The 18,007-nt window shown below is 35.2% G+C and overlaps 1 protein-coding gene across 1 annotated transcript in view; it reads right to left on the bottom strand.

Annotated features, from left to right (window-relative positions):
• The window catches only part of LOC111694578, a 40,428-nt gene extending 28,688 nt beyond the window's left edge, over positions 1-11,740 (bottom strand). The window contains exons 1-4 of the mRNA XM_023463230.1: positions 11,503-11,740; positions 11,167-11,407; positions 10,246-10,316; positions 2,354-2,449 (exon numbers count right to left, since the gene is read on the bottom strand). Of these exons, the coding sequence (XP_023318998.1) occupies positions 2,354-2,449; positions 10,246-10,316; positions 11,167-11,407; positions 11,503-11,740 (646 nt within the window). The remainder of the gene's footprint in view (positions 1-2,353; positions 2,450-10,245; positions 10,317-11,166; positions 11,408-11,502) is intronic.
• Between the last annotated feature and the right edge of the window lie 6,267 nt (positions 11,741-18,007).

The following is an 18,007-nucleotide window of genomic DNA, read 5'->3' as shown; positions in this document are numbered from 1 at the left end:
CCCCCCCCCCCCCCCCCCCCGTGTTTACACGATATAGCCCATAGCCACATTTAGATCTTATCTCTATATTAACATAAATATTCTTGTTTTGTTACAGTTTGACTAAAGCTCGATTCCAAGACTTAGCCTCACAAACTGGTGACATTTTCAAAAGTGAGAGTAACACAGCTGAGAAGATTGCCAAGGAATTTTATTATCCAGCCATAAGCAGAAAAAAAGAAAAGAAAAAAAGTATAGGCGCTGGTGGTCATTTATACAATAAATACCAAAACATAAAAAACTCTTGAGAGAAAACTCTGAAGAGAACTCTGAAAACGAAGGTAAAATCAAAATAATGAAAGTATTAATGTTCTGTACAGCTGCAATGTATATTTCAATGTTTAATAATTTTTTTATTTACAGAAACTTCTACAGATACTCCAGAAGATGCATTGAAATATCTTCGAGAAAACGATGGCCCAAAGGAGTTAATCATTAAATATTGGAACGAGACTTTTCATTCACGAGATAGTTGCAAACGTTTTGAGAATTATGTACCATTGTACAAAGGCTTGAATACTAATTACGGACACATTTTGGTATAGTAAAAACATTCACATAGTAAAAATTGTTAATTTATTTTTATTAATTCAACTGCTTGTTTTTTAGCTGTCATCAGATTTTGGGAAAACATATGAGTCACCTAACTTGGGCGATGAATGGAAAAAAATTGCTCCTATAGTTGTTATTCATGCAGCGAATAACAAAAAAGTGAAGTCAACCGATAGTTTTTACACTGATAACGGTTTGTTAATGACATTCTTAATGCAGTACCCGTTTTTGTTGCTATTTTTTGAAGTTCATATTTCTTTTCATGTTGGTTCTTTTCATGAAGTTCATATTTCTTTTCAGGTTTGACAGAAGTTTACGCTCTCTTTTGCCTAGCACGAATCTTACCAGTAATTTTTAAGAAAAGGCCACTCAACAGTGAGTTGGCTTTCGGAAATAATTCAGAAGACGTTTTAAAAGCATTCATACTACACGTTGAGGTATTTTAAATTTTTGTTACATGAATTAATTTTAAATTTATCGTTCATGCTTAACAGTACTTTTTTGTTCATTTTAAAAGTTTATATTTATGATCAGTACATTTATCACAATGTCTGAAAAACAGATCAATCTGGAAAACGAGTTGATTTTTTTAACTTTACGATTATATAATAATCCAGTGGTTCCTAGAAATGTAGTACAAGATGTGATTGATATTTTAAAAAATTTCGTTCATTGTACTTTCCAACAATACATGAAACAACAAATTAAAATATCAAATTACACTAATACTATTATCGATGATATTGCATCAGTTTTTAATAGTTCAGAACTGATTCTTGATAAATTTTCTTCCGAGACTAAACGGTTCAGTGCGTATGAAGAAAAAAAATTGATAATTTACCCCGAAGTATTCAGTGTTGGGTATAATTCGAAAAAACATAGGTGTAATGCTACCGGGCAATACATTCCGTTAGAATAGACTCTCAAAATTTTATTAGAAGTACCAGGAACTTTCGAATTGATTCTTTCTTTTATAGATTCTTTAAACAATGAATCGGAAAAAGTTAGTAATTTCATGCAAGGTCAGTTTTGGAAAAAATTGACTCAAGCGAATGCTGATAAATTTATCATTCCCTTGTTCATGTATAATGATGATTTTGAGTGTGGCAATGCCCTTGGACCAGCTGCAGGAACAAATAAATTCGCTGGAGTTTACTCCTCATTACCATGTTTTCCACATTTTTTTTCCTCTAAGATAGATTATATACTCTTGACAGCGTTATTGATACAAAAGATCATAAAGAATTCGGCAATTGCGCTGTTTTTTAAAAACTTATTGTAGAATTGAACGAATTGCGAAAAGATGGTCTCGTCCTGAATATAAAGAACACCAAAAAAAGGGTGTACTTTCAGCTAGTTTTAGTATTAGGTGACAATCTCGGTTTGAATTTTATCATGGGATTCTGGGATAATTTTGTTCACTCGCTGAGAAGTAGCTGCTGATAATTCTCAGCAGGTTCTCAGGCGTGCGCATCCGGTGCAGCGCGTCGTGGATGCTGTTCCAGCCGAGTTAAACGCGTTCTTCACGTCAAACGGCTGCGTGCCGTAAAATACCAAATAACTGTTTTTAAATATCTAAGGGGACAAAGTTCTTTCAAATGAGATATTAGAAAAAGGAGGCATTGCTGTTTTTCAAAAATAATTTTTTTTTTTCACTTTTACAGCCTAATACTGCAAATAGAATATTAAAAATATTTAAGTCCCATTTGAGCTCTTTAATATTCACGTAAACATATTTAATTATTTATAATTGAAAACTCACCTTTGGTTAAATGGTGATAAATTTTTAAACAATTATTCAGTCCTATCTTGGTTATCAAACGTAATGCCAATTGGCATATAGAACTTAGTCCAACTCCTAGAAAATAAAATTAAAAATTTTCTTATATTCATAAAAAATTGTTATACAGAGTAAAATAAACACATTGATCAAATTATTTGGTAGTACAGGGCCAAAACAGTTTGTGGGTACATTGGTATAATTTTTGTAATATAATACTTATTTATAGCACTGCGTGGCATAAGTTCACATTTATGGCACGCTTTTCGCATACGCTCGTGCGCTAACCTCACTTCGCGTTACCAGAAAGTGCGACTTATGCATCGGAAAAGGGGGCATAAATGTGAACTTAGCATTGTGTATAAAGTATTGTACAATACTCGTACCATGGGGACACTTTTCGACCCAGCTATTAGGACCCTCGCTGCGCTTGGGCCTTAAACTATACCTAAGCCATGCCAAAAAGTGTTACTTATGACTAGAGCCCTGATTAAATGCCAATGCATACGTTTCATATGAAATTGCATATTTTGACATTTTTTTCTAAATGCATATGCAATATTATTTTTGCATAATGATGCATATTTTGCGTCGAATTTTCAAGTTTTTAAGTTTTTACAAATTTAGCATGAGCAATTGTGTTCAGATTTTTTAAACGTCTTTAAATAGCAAAGATTTAACGTCTGAACTATCATTAATAATAGAAATATCAAATATGTTATTAATAATATATTTGATATAACTTATTATTATTATTACTAGCTTATTTGGCATGGCTATGCCGGATGCTACACACAAAACATACATATTAGAGTACAGTAAATAAGCATACGTATGCATTGATCGGCCACAATTAAAATACCTAAATATTCAACATGAAAATAAATAAGGTGCAACCATTTTATCAGAACATGATTCATGTTACATACTTTGCTCATGCGCTTCATCGTTTAGCTGAAAAAATTTACGCCATATTTGACAACTTAAATGAATTGATTGCAACAACCCAAAAAGATTTATTAAGGCACCTTCTCAAATATTAAAATATATAGAAACATCAACAAACCACCCTTTGCCATCGGAACCTGTAATTACTCGTTGGGGGACGTGGATTCAAGGGATTTTGTTTTATCATGAAAATTTTGAAGCAACCAGAGATCTTATTATGCAATTCCAAGATTCTGAGGCAATCTCAATTCCGCAATGTAAAGCAGCTTTCCAAGACGACAATATCAGAAGAGATTTGGCTATTATAAATACCCACTTTTAGTATATACCAAAGTGCATTACTAACTTACCTCCTTGAGATGCGATTTCTATTATTAAAGAAGCATTTGTAAAAACAACTCAAATTCCAGATTGTTTAGGAGAAATCAAAGAAAAATTAGATAATATTTTGGCAAATAATCCAGGACATTGCAAATTATGTCAAATAGATGATTTTCCTAACACTCAAACAAATATTTAATTGCCTGAGACCGTGCCTCCAAGCAATATTCCAAACTTCAAATACTGCCCTACCACTTCGGTCGACGTTGAAAGATCATTTTCAGCCGAGGAAGGTGACAGACTGGTTGAAATAGGTTAGCTATTATCTCATTGACCGCCCTTTGCAAAGATTCATTATTCAAACGATAGGGACGTTGATTGAACACCCGACGATCTATTGCTTCAATGCCGTCTTCAACTTCTAGGTCAAACTTTATCCCCCATTTTTTCACTGTCTTCTCTGAACAATTAAATACCACTGCGATTTCTTCATTGCTATAACGATTTTCCCACAGAAAAAGGATTAATTCCAATTTACCACCTTTGACCGAAAAATAGCGAGCCATTTTTTAGCGAGACAAATTTGATCGACAGAAGTAGAATCAATAAAAATAATATAATCTATGAATGAGATCAGGCATGTCTTACGGGTTCCACTGACAATAAACGAATACGTTGTAGACGGCATGTTAAAAACAACTGCGAACGAAGACTTTATATAGATGTGCATACATCTCTGTAAGTGGAAGGAAAAAGCACCAACTGCAGCTAGTGGTTTACGCGGTAAAACAGTCAAACAATACGTAGCGCTCAGAACCACGTCACACCGAGTTAGCATTTTGAAACGCGTGATTTGTTAGTGTGGCATTGGCATCGAAGTAGCTGGTTGGTAGCTCATTCGTATGTGATCAGTGGAATAGACAAGAGCTGCCTCGCAACAAAAATTTTTAATAAAAACGGATCGCGACACAGTAGCCTTCATTAGACAAGCCTAGAGCAAAATAATACTACATTGCTATAGCCACAAGCATTATTGGAATCAATTGCATCGCTACAGGACGTTTAGCGAACTTTGTGAACAGACGCCGGGGTATTAACATGAATGGTGAGTTTTTCGTTTCTTTTTAATAGTATAATTATTATTTTACATACGGCGGCCCGAAAGTATCATTTCCCAGCCACTGCTCTAAACGGGATATTGCTATTTTCGGGACACCGGGTGTGTAAAATCGTATACTTGTCTATACCGGGAAAAAAGAAAGCCCCAGTGCAGGTTCTACTCGACCTCGGCTTCGCGGCGGTTATTCGTTTATACGCGTTCTGAGACATGTATTTTATATCTCTTTATAAATCTTGTCTTATTTTTTAAAAATTTATAAAAATAATTTTACTTTGTGTTTCAGCTGACGATGCTAAGTTAAAATAGATGAAGCTAAGAAACCAATATGTGACCCTACAGCGGGAGCTTGGATCGAGACACCGAACATTCAGATCGCTGTCCGACAACAAAAGGGACCTACTGCGAGAGTTAGATTTTTTTAATAGCTTTATCCACCATACGGGTGACATTCCTATTATAACTTATCATGACCTCGATATGCAAGCCATACAAATCCATTAGATATGATATTTATGTATTTTGAATTTAATAACATTGTTCTCTATTTAGAAACAATCTTTTTAGTTCGCCTGTGTTTTGTTTTTTTTTAGTGTTAGTAACATTGAGAACGTCCATTTGTTCGCTTTCGGGTGCTGATTCCTTTGGTTTCTTTCTTACAATTTTATTAAAATTGTTCGAAATCCGCCTATATAAGCAGGTAACTCGCAGCGGTAAGGCAGATTCGGCTCTAGCCAAAGCGAGCGACGCATCGTGAGCACACGAGGTGAGAAGCTCGATTCTTGATACGTGAGCACACGTATCAAGCAGTGTACGTGAGCACACGTATCAAGCAGTGAACGTGAGCACACGTTACACAATCATACCTTCTAGTGCGTGAGCACACGCACTCTCTCCGACTCTCGTGGGCACACTTGAGCATCCCCGACCCGATCCCCGTACCGTTCCTCCGTTCCTCACAGACCGACCCGGGGCTGTTTATGTGTGACACTTGTTCCCATAGATAGATACTTATACGAACCGACACTCACTTTGTTCCAGGTACCGACTGTCCGGTCCTATCACACCAACGGGTAATCCGACGCACCTGTGTCCGCTTTGCCTGTCACCTACTTGCTTGGCTATCATCGATTAATCTTTGCTAATTGTTGATATTGAATAATCTTTTGTTGCTTACTTTTTTCACTCACGTGATCAAAGATATAGCTTTTCTTATTTCTTTTGCAATCAAAGTTAATACTTTTCTTTGCTTTCTGCTCTTTTTAACTAAACTCAAATCCTTTTGTTTGCTTAATTTATTTGTTATATTTGTAAATAATTAATCGTTAGTTTATCAATAAAACAACAAATACTTGTTACCGAACTTTTACGACTTATAGCCCCCACCTGATCCCACCGTTACAACTTTCGATTATTATTATTACATATGTTGGGGTATTTTTGTTTTTTTCAACTCTTGGGCACTTACGTTTCAACTCAAAATTGCTCTGTGTCGTAACTTTCCATATGAACCCTTTGAGCAAATTAGCTGAAATTTTCAGGGGTTGTTCTACATGAGTATGGCTATACAAACGCAAGCACTTTCATAGCTATTGGACCAAATCAGTACGTTTTTCAGGCTATATCCTAGTATTCTATTATTTTATCGATTGGGGTACATTTTTTATAAAATTTTTTTTATAAAGTTTTTTTATTATAAAATAATTTTTTTATAAAACACTTTTTTATAAAACTTTTTTTTAATAAAACATATTTTCATAAAAGTTTATAAAGACTTTATAAATGTATATTATGGCCGATAGATTTTAAGTAAGTCATAATATCATCATTGTGCACGTATTCATGGTACTTGCTGACAATTGTAAATATACGCTCTTCCCTTTTTACTCGTTTCGGATCCTGCCCTTTTCTTACTCTTTGCCCAATATGCAATTGCCTTAGCATTATTTCTGTATCGGCTTGCTCTTTCTTCAGTTCGGTGAGAAAAGCGTAAAAACTCGGGTGATCCTTTCCCATGACGACCTGAAGCCTATTGTGCCAGCCTTCGGAGATGTTGATGATAGATATATAATAAAATAACATGAAGTTGTATGCCTGTTGATCGGCAACTTCAGCCGCGAGTGCGAGTGCATGTACATGCACACCACTATTTTAAAAATTAAATTATTATATTAAAAAATTATTTTATAAAAAAAAAACTTTATAAACGCCATTTTATAAAAAATGTCCCCCCACCTATTTTATCATTTTATATTAATGAATAAAAGTGTATATATGGCTGTCAAATTGTAGATAATTAATTTAAAAATTTGAAAGTGCTTGCATTTGTTACCAGACAGCTTCTGAACAAAAAACCACCTTATTTTAATTGGTTCATTGGTGCTAGCTGGGTTCTACGAAACAGGTGTACCTTTTAGGACTATGAGCTTGCTTCATCGAGGGAGGTTCTTAGGCGACTGGGACCTAAATGTTATTTCCTCTGGAATTTGCATATTCCAGAGTGAGAAACTTTGAAAAAAGAGTGAAAAAAAGAGAGTTTTCTCTGTATAGTCCAAAAAATTTGTTTTCGTATTTTTAAAATAATTTTTTTTTAATGCAGGTTAAAGGTGCCTTTTCCCCCTTAAGTTACTAGAGATACTCAGTTTTTAAGTATGCTATCCTCTTTCAGAAAAAGAATTAGCTAAAAGTCTCGTCAGTCTATAAGTGTTCTGATTGGTTGAGAAAGTGGCGTGCAGAATGTATAAGTTTGATGTTTATTGAGTATTGACTGTAAGTTGATTGTTTTGATCAATTCTCCATAGAAGGAGTAAGCGAGTTATGAAAACAAAGGTGAGTTAAGAGCGATGTTTTAGTAGCTAGTTGTTTTATAAAATGGGTCTTATGGATTACATTGTAAAAGTGATGTATGAGTTATTTTATCACTCTTCATTTCAATATCCTAAGAGAATTTATCTTTTTTTAATTATTAAAACCTATACCATATTATCTTTACCCATTTATTACAAATTCATGACAATATAATTTAATTTAAATTGAAAATGAGCGGGTTTCTGAATTGTGATGTAGTTTTCCATAGTTAATACTCATAAGACTGTTAAAATTTTCGAATTAATCATCACTTGCTTGGAAATCAGTAGTAAGAACTGATAAATAATAGTCTGTAAGCAAAAAATTAAGATTATAATGATATTATTATTAAACGACTGTAGCGGCATACTTTTTGCGCTACAAGTCGTTGGAATTCACTCTTGAGCTCACGCGTAGATATAAGCTGTACAGACGAGTCGAACCCCGTACACCTTGCCCCTATCACACATGTATGTTTTCTTCTATACAATTTAGCACCAGAGACCTGGAAAAAGAGAGAAAAGCAAAGCGAGAAGATCAGAGCGATCAAGAGATCAGACATCAAGACGATGAGATACTAATCACCAGACTGATAATCCTCGAGGGTACACGACGAGAGACATAGAATAAGTCGATACGATGCCTTTCTCGTAAAGCACCAGGTAACAGATGACAAGAACCATACGATGAAATCACAAGCAGATCATACCTAAACCTCTTCGTATACACTGGATATTCTTGCCACCGGATGTATACAACAAAGAACAAAATTAGAAAAGATGCCACTAAATCAATAACACTTGACAGGTGACAGGTTAGTTTGATACCGGCACCTCCAAAGAACCAGCCAGGACACGACATCCTATCACAGTTACGACGGTCCATTATGCTAAGTCATCGTGAATCACCAAGCAAGGAGATTCAGTCCACAAGGAAAAATCACCACAACGAGTAACTTGATGTCTGTGGACACAGACAGATAGGAAAGACATTTTGATTCGACCAAGACTCACACACAGAAGCAAGCCAAACGTCAGTCCCCAGGATGGTGAACGAGAAACGACGAACACCGCTCTGCAACTCCGTGAACTTGGAGTCGAATCATCACTTCTTCAAAATTGAAGAAAGCTCCTCATGAGGAATCGAAGAAATCACACTTCCCCAGGAATGAAGAAAGCTCACCATGACGAATGGACAGACACAACTTCTTCAGGATTGAGGAAAGTTTTCGACGAAAGTAAAAGAAAGGACAGCTACCAAGTAATGTAACATCTACAACGAGAGGCTACTGCTAGTTAATACCCAGCTATTGCCTGCAAGAATACTGAGAGCCCGAACACAAAGAAGTTGGAAAAGACAGTTCTGGACGTGTTGGCAATCCCGAAGTCGTAAGTATGATTCGTGAGCCAACGAGCTCTGGACGAGGCTGCAATTCAGGAGACCAAGGACGACACCCAAGCTGCAAATCACCCACAACGCTTCTGTATCGGAGAAACTCACCCTAATCATCGATGAGGAACACAGAGCTCGGGCGATGCAACTGTCAGTCTCACCGGACGGTAAGCAAGAAAACGACAGACACCACCTGCCTCCTTTCCCTTCCGAGATGATTACACTCAGCAATTGAAACACGCTCTGATAGAAGAAAACCAGCCTGGGAGGCCACTTCTCACTGGAAGTTTCAGCCAAGTAATGGCCAAACGGACGAAAAGTAAAAAAAAAAAATATTGTTCCGCACCGTCGCCTTCAAAGCGGGAAGGTTTGATGTATGTACGAGAGTAAGCTCCGGTACGCGTCGTAATATAAGACGAGCAAAATAATAACAGCAGCGTAGCACGGCAAAATTGTAAAAAAAGGGGGAGGGGGTATTTTATGACGTATTTTGGGTCTGTTTATGAAAGTTTAAGTAGAATAAAAGGAGAGCTTCTCGATGCGCAGAGCTGTAAGCAACCTTAGAAAAAGTATTTTTCGGCCTTTGGTCTTTAATCTTTCCTGCCTCTTTCCCCTATATCGCCGAGCATCGCCGAGGACTGGGCTCCGGACAAATCAACTTAAAACAATATTTAGGACCCGCCAAGGTCTCTGTGCGATTCGAATATTATCTATAACGATTTGTGGAGCTCACGTCACTTTGTACCGCGATTTTATATTATTCAGACTTGTGTTAAATTGTGCCGCGAGTCCAATACGGAGTGTAATTTGTAATCGAGGCTAGTATAGCTAGTGTAGTGCAGACAACCAGGAACTAATCGAGCCAGTTGCAGCGTGAGCCATGAGAATAATAGCGAGCCGAGCCAGCTGAAGTCATTTACATCTACACCGAGAATATTGTTTGTAATTAGTTCAGTAAGCGTAGGTGTAAGTCAACTTTTTGTATTTGAATGCATGAATGTCCACGAATAAATTGAATTGTAATTAACTATAACCAATAACAACGACTAATCCACCCTGTAACTCACATCGTACATATTTTCCCCTCATTGTCACCAGCCAAAAGACAATCATTTTATTATTATAATATTAAAGTGGCTCTCTAGACATCACAGTAGAATAGTCTCCTTGTAAGCCAAAACTCTTTAACAATGATCATTTACGATTAATAAATATTATGAAATTCAAAAACACGACAACAGTTACAAACCAATTAAAAATGCCATTACAGCACATTCATATTTATGAAATTGATCCAGTCCTGTTAATCTGCAAGCATAACTGCAAAACCCAACAAAAGAGCAATCAGGACATCCATAACTAATTAAAAACCTGGAACAAATTATACTTTTAATAATTATTTGTTTTATAATTCACACAACATTTTTTAATAAATTGTAAATTTTATTTGATTAAGTCAAACTATTAAAATGAATTCTCTAGATTTCTCTAGTTTCCTAGCGCATCGTCGCAAGGCGTAAAGTAAAAGCACCAATTATGGAACGGTTTTCGGACAACTTTTTTTCAATCTTCCAGAACTTTTAAACTAATTGATAAAAATTACAAATGAATGTTCCATCAGATGGGCTAGACATTTTTCTACTTAAAATATGCGTTTAAAATCCGATTTGAAGTTTTTAAAATTTATTTTCATAAAAAATAAAATGCTGTCTTATGTACCGAATTTGGAACACTATGATTTTCCTCGGCCCCTGTGTTCCAAATCAATATGTCCCTATTAATGAAACACTATAAAAGTCGTTGCTAAAAATTATCAAATAAAAAAGGAATATTTAATTATACTCAATATTTATTAAAACTTACTTTAATGAACAATAAAACACTTTTTGTAAAAGTAAATGTCGATTTAACTCAATTTATATAGTAAATTAACTGTTTAAATTATTTCAAGATAACACAACAATTTAATGAACAAAACAATTTAATGTATAAATTAACTTAAATATTTTTTTCTCCTTTAATTTTTTTAGGTTTTGGAGTATAATTATATTTTTCTTCTAGTTTTTTCATTTCTTCTGCCATTTGCTCTTCTATCTCTTTTTTTAATTGCTTTTTCTTCTCCATTAATAGTTTTTTCTCTATTCCCATTTTTTTTAAATTTTTAAGCTGCAATTTCTTTTTCATTTTCTGGTTTATCTCTTCATCTTTAATTTTTTCTTTCTCCAGCTCCTTTTCTAGCCATTTTTCTGTCACTGCCGCAACTTGTGTTTTTTGTTTACCCGATTTTAATAATTTTTCACGTTTTTTCTGTGGTAAATATTTCGTCGGGAGAGTAAAAGCATTATTGAATACACTTTGAGCTGTTTCATGCGATTCATCATTTGTATTCGTACACATAACAGAAGTAGATTCTGTGAACAGGAAAATAATAATTCATTGAAAAATTAGTAAATTAAACAAACGATAGAAAAATGATAAATATATGATAAAAACTAAAAAAAAGTACCTGTTTTTACAGAAGTTTCTGGCAAAGGGGCTGAGTGAATCTGAACTGATTCATCAAATTGATTGTTGCTATCATCATACGTATTTTTCATTTCTTCTATAGATACAGGGCAAACAGATTTGGACTTCAAGTCTTCATATGAAATTTGAGGTATTTCTTCTATAATAATAGGCGCTTGGTTGGGTAGCCGGACATTTTCCCGAATATATTTTCCCGAATACATTTTTCCGAAAGCCATTTTCCCGAAGCGCTTTTCCCGAAAACCCTTTTCCCGAATAACTTTTTTCCCGAATGACTTTTTTCCCGAATAACTTTTTTCCCGAACGGCCTATTTTACCGAAAAAAAAAAAAAAAAAAAAGCCAGAGCTATGTATCGAATGCATATCCCATGTATCGAGCGCTTGTCATATACATCGCGCATGTATATTGATTGGTTACCGTGACGACTCTGCGTGATCTGTCAAATTAGTCGCGACGCGAGCATTCAGTTTACAAGTCTGCGTTTATTTACGATACCGCGTTTTATACAAGTTCGCACGTGTGTAAAAATTAAAAGTGCGCGTTGTGTTGTGCGTTTGTAAAAATTAAAAATTCGCGTTGTGTTGTGCAATGGCAAAATTCTTGGGCACAACAAAATTACTTGTGGATGGGTACGTGTACCTCCGGTCCCGGCAGGCAAAAGGAAGGACCTACTGGGACTGCAATCGGCTGCGAGCGAAGGAGTGCAATGCTCGTGCAATTACGACAGGGGACTCGGACGAAACGTTGGTCTTATTGCAAGGACCAGCCCAGAAGCCACACCCACATCCTCCAGATGTAGAGGAATGCAGTGCGGAGAAAGTTAAATTCAGGTACAATTATTTTAAATTTGATCTGGAGTGATTATAGTGGTGATGTTGCAAATGTAATGCGCGTTACGCTAGCATTAAGCGGAAAGCTGAAGAGCATCCTGAAGAACCGCCAGCTCGAATCTTGCGGTCGGAACTAAGCGGCTTGTCCAGTGATGTTCACAGCCACTTACCAGATCGTGAAAATCTGAAGAAAAGTATGCGGCGTTTGCGGAGGAGAAATTTGCCCCCGAACCCAACCTCCATCGATGCATTGGGTGAAATACCAGAGCGGTTCACCAAGACATCGATGGACGAACATTTCCTTCTGTATGACGAAAAATTTGGAAATTTTGTCGTGGAGCTACATATGCTTCTTGGATGGAACATTTAAGGTATCTCCAAACATTTTCACACAGGTCTTTACAGTGCTTGGAGTCGTGCGGCGAGCAACGAGAGATGCTGACGATGAAATCACGTGCACGGAGGTAGCGTGAAAAATGCACCCAAGGCAAAGTGGGTGCAGCATCAACAACGCTTGCGAAGCGTCACAAATGAATACCCGAGATACAAGCGGAAGAAAAACATCATACAATACCTCTCAGATATAAGCAGCAACATAAAAATATCATAACACCACTATCCCTGCCTCAATAAAACTTTTTTAAAAAAAAATGCCTCCAAATTGAATTATTCGGGAAAAAAAAGTATTCGGAAAAAAAGGTATTCGGAAAAATGGCTTTTCGGTAAATAAGTCATTCGGGAAAATGTATTCGGGAAAATGACCGATAATCGCTTGGTTGTGATTTTCATCAGAAATAGCTTTTGAGTTTGAGCATTCGTATGGAATTGGAGGTATCGCTATAACGATTGGTACTGGCTGTTGATTTCCATAATTTTGGCAAATGTCAGATGTTGATGACTGATAATTACTAGATACTCCATTAACGTTTAAATTTGACTCATTTTCGAAATATCCAGAATCATTTGATTGTGAATTGTGATCAAAATTTTCCTGAAGATTATTTTCAATATTTGACTTATCTTTACACGTAGACCAAGATGTTAAATTATCATTAGGCACTTCACAACCTATATTAAAAAATTTTAATATTATGTAAAATAAAAAATACAGGATTTCACGACTAAACAATACATAATTAATACTACTAGTATCTCATTCAAAAAATGCTCTACAAAAAAAAACTATTGAAATTTTCTTTTGATTAATTAATTTAAACTCAAAATACCCAATTTTTTATATTTAATCTTGCGCCAAAATTCAAATAAGCCTTGATTCTTGAAGTCGCCAGTCCATGATCCAGCCTCTGACAGTAAAAAGTCTTGCCGTACTTCAGGTGGCAAGTTTTTTTCAATTACATCAAGTTCTTGTTCAAGACTTAAGTTTGGCGTTTCAGAAACTGCAGACGTTTCAGATCTATTACAGAATTTATTTTTTTTTCATTTCTTCAATACATCTAAATCAGGAGCTTCTGGGTTGAATGGCAGAAGACCAGTTCCTTTGAATCCATTGATGATTGCTTGTTGTGCTCCAATGAATGAGTCAATCGCCATCTTAAAAACAGTAGCAAAATGTGGTCTTGACAGACGTGTATTGCCAGTTTCCAGTTTCCATTTAGGCACAATCCTTTTCCAAACTTCCTTGAATGTATGGAAAAATGATGTATCCAAAGGCTGGAGAATATGGGTGGAATTTGGGTACAGAACAACAATTTCAATTTTCTTTTCAAGACAAAACTTGGCCAGTGGAATTGTGAGATGAGAGGAATGTCCATCAAGGTACAGTATTACAGGGAATTGCACCTCTTTTTTTACAAGATATGGATAGAAAACATTTGTGATGTATTCATAAAAACTTTCTATGGTCATCCATCCATTATCTGAAAGACCAATGGCCCAATCTTTTGGACACTTGTCCAAAATACTTTTGTCCTGGTATGGATACATACACATTGGCGAGGCCATCTCACCAGAAGCACTGTACATGAAAAGAACTGTCAAAGCTTCTTTTTCATTTGCATCCACAATCTTGTAGACTGATCTAGCACCCTTTTCAGCGAGAACTCTGTTTGGTTTTGGGCAAAATTGTAAACTAGATTCATCACAGTTGAATACTCTTGATGAATGTATCTCTAATAAATTTTTTAACTGTAAATGAGCTTCGACAGCTTCAAACCAGTCTCTCAAGTCTTCTTGTGTAACGCTAGCCCTTTTAAATGTCAAATGTTGAACTGTACGAGTAGATAGTTTTTCTTTATGACGTTTCAGAAATGCTGAGTACCATTTTCGACCAGGACGATCATTAGTGAAAGGATTTTTGAGACCTAAGCTTCTGACGTACGTTTGTACACTTTCTTGCACTTGCATTTTGCTCACTGGCATACCACTTTCAGCTCTAAACAGTATCTAGTTTACAATGTTGTTTTCAACTTCTAAACTTAAGTGAGGTTCACGTCCACGTTTATTGCCACACAATTTATCTTCAGGAAGAGAATATTTTCTGTGCAATGTTGACAATGGGATACCATACTCTGTAGATACTTCCCTGAAAGAGTTCCCTCTCTTGATAGAAGCAATAGCGTTTTTAACCACAGTTACTTCATGCCTTTTGTGTTTCTTCAAATTGTTCCTACGGATTTTTTTATTTATTTTTGTTAATTGTTTGGCTGCTTTCGTTTTGACTACTCGTGGCATGGTTGGTGAATCAATCCAAGCTAGAAGAAAAATTATATCATCAGTAGGTTACATTTGAGGTTATGCTGAGTAAACATAGACATAAAGTTTTTTATAAACACTTACTGGTTGTAAATCAAATGTATCCAGTCGTACATTCATGCACTGCTACGATAAATATTATTTAAACTAATACTTTATATTGCTAAAAGCGTAAATCTTAGAAAAATTAAGAGCCTCGAAAAGCGTCTCAAGAATAGGAACTTCTGCATACTGCCGTGAACGTAGTTTTGGAACACGAAGATACGGTGTTCCAAAAATCCGATCATTTCGAAAAATAGGGTACCAAATATGAAACAGCTACATTAAATAAATATTTTTTTATTTAAAAAATATTTAACAATATAGATTGCAAAGACTAACACTATATCTATCGAATGGAAAAAAACTGCAATGAAAAACGCAAAGAATAGCTGTAAGCTTGGGCGTTATTTAAATGACACGACGTGGTTGTTGCAGTAAAATAACTGTGGGATTTATTTAACATTTACTATTTACATTATTTACAAAATTAACATTATTAAACTAACCTGAATCAACACAAATGTCGGAACTACAGTACGTTGTATCCTGTATAACCGTCTGCCTCTATCTGACATCGATACGCTTATTTACATTCAATCATACATAAGACGAAAGGTACTAAGAGTCACATGACTCTTAGCTGTGTTTGAATCAGATACCTTACATCCCCCCGTTCAAAAACACAGGTAAGAGTTAATTATGCATTTTATAAGGCACCAACTTACTTACATGATACATACTTGATTCTTTTTTATTACCAGTATCAATTGTAAATATTGTATTCGACACTTTCTTTTCTATTTTAAACGGTCCTTTCCTTATACAATTTAACTTATTTCTATTTAACTTAGAGCTATTTTGTACATAAACTAAATCTCCTTCTTTATAATCGATAATTACACTATTTTTATCATAATATTCCTTATTCTGCCTATGGCTCTTCTCTGCATTCTCTCTTGCTCTCCTTCTATTTTCTTCTAAATTATCTTGATGGCCGGTTCTGCTGTTCGAAAATTTTGCACCTAATTCGATTTACTAAGGTTTGATTTGTTCTTTCATTCATACCGTTAGAGAAGGCACAGTCTACAGCCGTAAATATTAATTGTATATTTTTCTTTTGTAAATACCCTTTGAATTCCTTCGAATTAATACCTGCATACTCATCCGCAAGTAAAATTTTTATCGTCCCTTCTTTTTCAACTTTTTCTATTAGGTGGATGAAATCCTTCGCTACTTGTAACTTCGATGTTAAAATAAATACAAACCTTGTAAAATGGTCTATAATTAAATGTAGATATTTTTTTGTACTTCTATTCCCTATAAATCCTCCAATTGTATCCAACGAAATAATTTCAAATGGTTTACTAGCTGGTCCTATTTGCGATAACGGTGCTTTAAAGTTTCCAATTCTAGTTTTATTTCTTATACACGTGTCACATGACCTACATATCCATCTAATATGTTTGTACATATTTTTAAAATAAACCTTATTAGCTACCATTAATATTAGCTGTTTCGTTCCAATATGTCCTTGTACCATGTGCACTTTTTTTATCAATTCAATTCCGAATTTTTCTGTCACCCAAATTTTCTTCTTATTTTTCATTATTTTGTAAATTATCTTATCTTTCATCTCATAATCATTATTTAATTTCAACTGTTTTTGATCCTTAATAATTTCCTCCAATTTCAACCAATTCACTACTTTGACCGCTGATTCCAAATTATTATTATTCTCTTCTAATACTGGGTTTCGTGATAAGCAATCAGCTTCCATATTTTTACTTCCTGGATTATACACAATATCAAAATCAAACTGCGATAAATAATTCAAAATCTGCCCCAACTCCGGATCATTGCATTTTTTTATATTAAAATTTTCTAATGGTTTATGGTCCGTAAAAATGGTAAATCTTTGTCCAATCAGGTAATATTGCCAATATAGAATCGCCTCCTTAATGGCCAGACATTCAATAAATATCGCTCTTTTCTTTTTCTGCGCTTCTGTTAACTTCCGTGAAAAATAGAACACAGGTTTAATATTATTATCCGATTGCGGTTGCTTAAGTACTGCACCCAAGCCTTGTAATGATGCATCTGTGTATATGAAAATTGGTGCTTCCGGGTCAAAAATTGCTAAAATTGGACTAGAACACAATAGTGTTTTAACTTTTTTAAAACTATCTTCACATTCCTTCGACCAATTAAACCGGACATTCTTTCGCAACAAATTATATAAGGGTTCCAATAATAATGTTGATCTCGGAATATACTCCAAATAAAAATTTACTTTACCCAGAAATTGTCGTATATGTTTCCTTGTGCATGGTTTCGGAAATTCCTTTATCGCAATCAATTTATCATTCAAAGGACTAACGCAGTTATTGCCAATTTCATGTCCCAGATACTTCACTTTATGTTGTGCAAACTTACATTTTGACAGCTTTAATTTTAACCCTTCTTTCTGGATGGCTTTTAGCGTTGCTTCGATGTGCTTTACATGATCTTTATAGTCTTTCGAGTAAATTAGAATATCATCTATATAGTTCACTGCGAACTTATCCAAATCATTTTTCCTTAAAATACTGGCCAAAATTCTCTGAAATATCGCTGGCGAAGACTTTAAACCGAATGGTACACATGCCCACTGCCAATGGCCATGGTGCGTTACAAACGCTGTTTTATACCTATCCTTACTACGAACCGGAATCGACCAAAATGCCGAATTTATATCCAGCGTCGAGAAATATATACAGTTCCTAGCTCGCAGTGTTAAATCTTCAATTCGAGGAAAAAGTTGTCTTTGTGGCACCACTATCTTGTTCAATTCTCTGTAATCAATACATAGCCGGTTTTTTTTCCTTCTTCTTTTTTATACACCAAAGTAACTGGTGCCGCGT

This window comes from Trichogramma pretiosum, unplaced genomic scaffold (genome assembly GCF_000599845.2).
Source record: "Trichogramma pretiosum strain Unisexual culture from Peru unplaced genomic scaffold, Tpre_2.0 scaffold87, whole genome shotgun sequence".
NCBI classification, from domain to species: domain Eukaryota; kingdom Metazoa; phylum Arthropoda; class Insecta; order Hymenoptera; family Trichogrammatidae; genus Trichogramma; species Trichogramma pretiosum.
This window is presented reverse-complemented; position numbering and strand designations above follow the sequence as displayed.